This window comes from Cyprinodon variegatus, unplaced genomic scaffold (genome assembly GCF_000732505.1).
Source record: "Cyprinodon variegatus isolate N-32 unplaced genomic scaffold, C_variegatus-1.0 Scaffold1080, whole genome shotgun sequence".
Taxonomy (NCBI): domain Eukaryota; kingdom Metazoa; phylum Chordata; class Actinopteri; order Cyprinodontiformes; family Cyprinodontidae; genus Cyprinodon; species Cyprinodon variegatus.
The window spans coordinates 167,191-170,132 of record NW_015151533.1 but is presented as its reverse complement, the minus strand read 5'-3'; the positions used below and the strand labels follow the sequence as shown (position 1 = coordinate 170,132).

Below are 2,942 nucleotides of genomic sequence, written 5' to 3'. Positions count from 1 at the left end.
TTTTTTTTTTTTTTTTTTTTTCCGGGGGCCCTATCCTTCTTCGGTCCCAAAAAGGGAATTAAAACCGAAAAAAAAAAGTAATTTTCTGTTTTGTTTTATTCTTTGATCGGGCTTTAAAGGGTTGACTAAATGCTGGGAAAATGGTTCATGCAGACAAGGAGGAGATTATCATGTCAGCTGTTAGGTGTGGTTATTAGTTTAAAGATTGAATAATTATTTTCTTTTCAAAGTGGTCACATTCCAGCCCCTAAAGCTAGAGCAAAATGAAAAAAAAAAAATATTAATAACCAGCTACCAGAATATTTATTAAGAAGCTTAATTTCTTTTTTTTTTTTTTTTTTGAAATACTCAGGCTCATTAAAACTCCATAAAAGTTAAACAATCCTCTGGACTTTGTTTCCAAGTTTGAAGACGTTTCGCTTCCCATCCAGGAATCTCTTTCAATTCAGAATGTCAGAAATAGCGTTGAGTTCCATGCTTTATAGAGTGGACCAAAAACAAAGCCTTGTTTGGGCTTAGAAAACGTTTTCTAAGCCCAAACAAGGCTTTGTGCGATGATAGTGGGAAGGGATCAACTCTATAGCCGCATTGTAGGTTTTATGAAAGCTGAAATAGCATAGATGGCTTCCAAAATGTGAACATTCTGGTCCTCTAAAGCAGGGGTCACCAACCTTTTTAAGGCTGAGGGCCACTTCAAGGGTACTGAGACTTAGGAAGGGCGGCCATTACTGACCCATGAGCTGCAAGGGTTAGCATTAGCCTAAACTTTGTTCATTATCAACATATTTTTATTGTTTCTGTTAATTTCTAAGTTTATTTAGACATTGTCATTTTGAAATCTCTATAAATGATTAAAAAGAATAGCAACAGAATAAAATAAAATTTCAAAATTAGCCCACTGGTGGGTTGTTCTTTATTTAGAAGACTCTGAGGGCCCCCCATGTGGTCCTTGAGGGCACTGCGTTGGTGACCCCTGCTCTAAAGAATGTCCTTTGTCCATAAGGTGTAGATGGACCACAGGGTCTTGTCCAGAGGAGGGCGCTCTTCTGTTTTGAGCCATGTATCTGTGGATGTTTTCTAAGCCAAAACAAGTTTTTGGGCTACTATATAAACCCTTGAACTCAACGCTAATTCTGACATTTTGACTTGAAAAAGCTTCCTGGATGGGAAACGAAACGTCTTCAAACTTGGAAACAAAGTCCAGTGAATTGTGCAAACAAGGATGATTCTTCTTCTTTCTCTGAGATGAAAACCCAGAATCATGGTGGGGGTGCAATGAGTGAAATGGAGTTCTTTCTGTAAAATTGACAGATCATAGTAGCCTCGTTTGCTCAGCCATGTCTTTGTCCAAATATGTCGTCTCCTTTTCTTTTTAGGGTTTTCAGCACAAATTGCCAAGGCATCGCGTTTTTAGCCTAGTGAGCTTCATATTCCTCTTCTACTTGTTTGACTTCCGGATAGACGAGTCCGAGTAGCGCCATCTCACTGCGGAGCTGAGTGTCATGTGGTTTTTAAACGTACAGCATGAGCAGGTAGATCGCATCTAAGTGTCGGATCGCACATCGTGAGAACAAACATCGTGAGCCGTGAACTTTTAAACCCTGCGGTTTCGTCGTATAGTGTGAGCTGTAGCTACGTGCAATGATTGAAAAAATCATAGGTTATACGCCCGGCTTAAGCAAAGACGAGGCTTTGTTGGGCTACTGTATAAAGACTTGATCTCAGCGCTATTTCTTACATTTTGAATTTACTTTTTTTGGAAAAGATCTAACTTTTTAACATGTATTCCCTGATGGCATTGGTTCAGATCACAGAGCACCACATCATGATGCTGGATCCTCCTTTTTTAGCAGCCTGATTTTATGTGGTGCTAAAAAAAAATTGAGTAATCAAGTTCCCAAAATCATTTTCTCAAAAGACAAGGAATAAGGAGAGAAAAAAAGACTTTGAAAGATCTTAAATTTTTGTTGAAGTCAGAGTTTTAACGCTCCTGAAAGTAATTTAAAACCGACTCGGATGAAACCTGCTGTTTTATTAAATTTGGATGAAGATGTGGAGAAATTAACTAGAATATTTAGAAACATGTGATGTAAACTTGTACTAATTCGGTTTCATTTTTTTTTTTTCCTTTCAGGTTAAGCCTCTTCTCCAGGTGTCTCGGCAGGAGGAGGAGATGATCGCCAAGGAGGAGGAGCTGCTCAAGGTGAAGGAGAAACAAATCCAGGCAGAGGAGCAGCTCAAAGAATACGAGGCGAAGCAGCAACAGGTGAGTCTCTGTGAATTTTTTATTTTTTTCTTTTCTAAGAAAACTCTTTAACGGAGTCCCGGCTCGGTTCCTCCCAGCTGAGCGCAGAGAAGCAGGCCCTTCAGGAGCAGCTGCAGGCCGAGACGGAGCTTTGTGCAGAGGCTGAGGAGCTGAGAGCCCGTCTGGCTACGAGGAAGCAGGAGCTGGAGGAGATCCTGATGGAAATGGAGACTCGGCTGGAGGAAGAGGAGGAGAGGGTCAATCAGATGCACAATGAGAGAAAAAAGATGCAGCAGAACATCACGGTTTGTGACGTTATAGACAGAAAGTCAATCCCTGGCATTCATTAATGTTTCTTTTTTCTATGCATTTCTAAGCATTGACTTTTGGAGGTTTGGTTTTGCTCCTGCAGGATTTAGAGCAGCAGCTCGACGAGGAGGAAGCAGCCAGACAAAAGCTTCAGATGGAGAAGGTCACCACAGACGCCAAGCTGAAGAAACTGGAGGAGGACATCATCTTGTTGGATGATCAGAACGGCAAACTTAACAAGGTTTCCTAGGAAACGTTTCATTCGCTTTACAACATGGCAACTAAAACGAGAGCATTTTAGTAATTTTTTCTTAAAATAAGTGCATTTTTTCTCAAATTAAGGATTTAAGTGAGACACTTTACCAATGGAACAAGACAATTTACACTT

General features: G+C 40.2%; 1 protein-coding gene across 1 annotated transcript in view; it reads left to right on the top strand.

Moving 5' to 3' along the window:
* The window catches only part of LOC107101317 (myosin-9-like), a 52,989-nt gene that overhangs the window by 31,552 nt on the left and 18,495 nt on the right, over window positions 1-2,942 (top strand). The window contains exons 19-21 of the mRNA XM_015400185.1: window positions 2,135-2,266; window positions 2,344-2,550; window positions 2,658-2,795. Coding sequence (XP_015255671.1) covers window positions 2,135-2,266; window positions 2,344-2,550; window positions 2,658-2,795 — 477 coding nt within the window. The remainder of the gene's footprint in view (window positions 1-2,134; window positions 2,267-2,343; window positions 2,551-2,657; window positions 2,796-2,942) is intronic.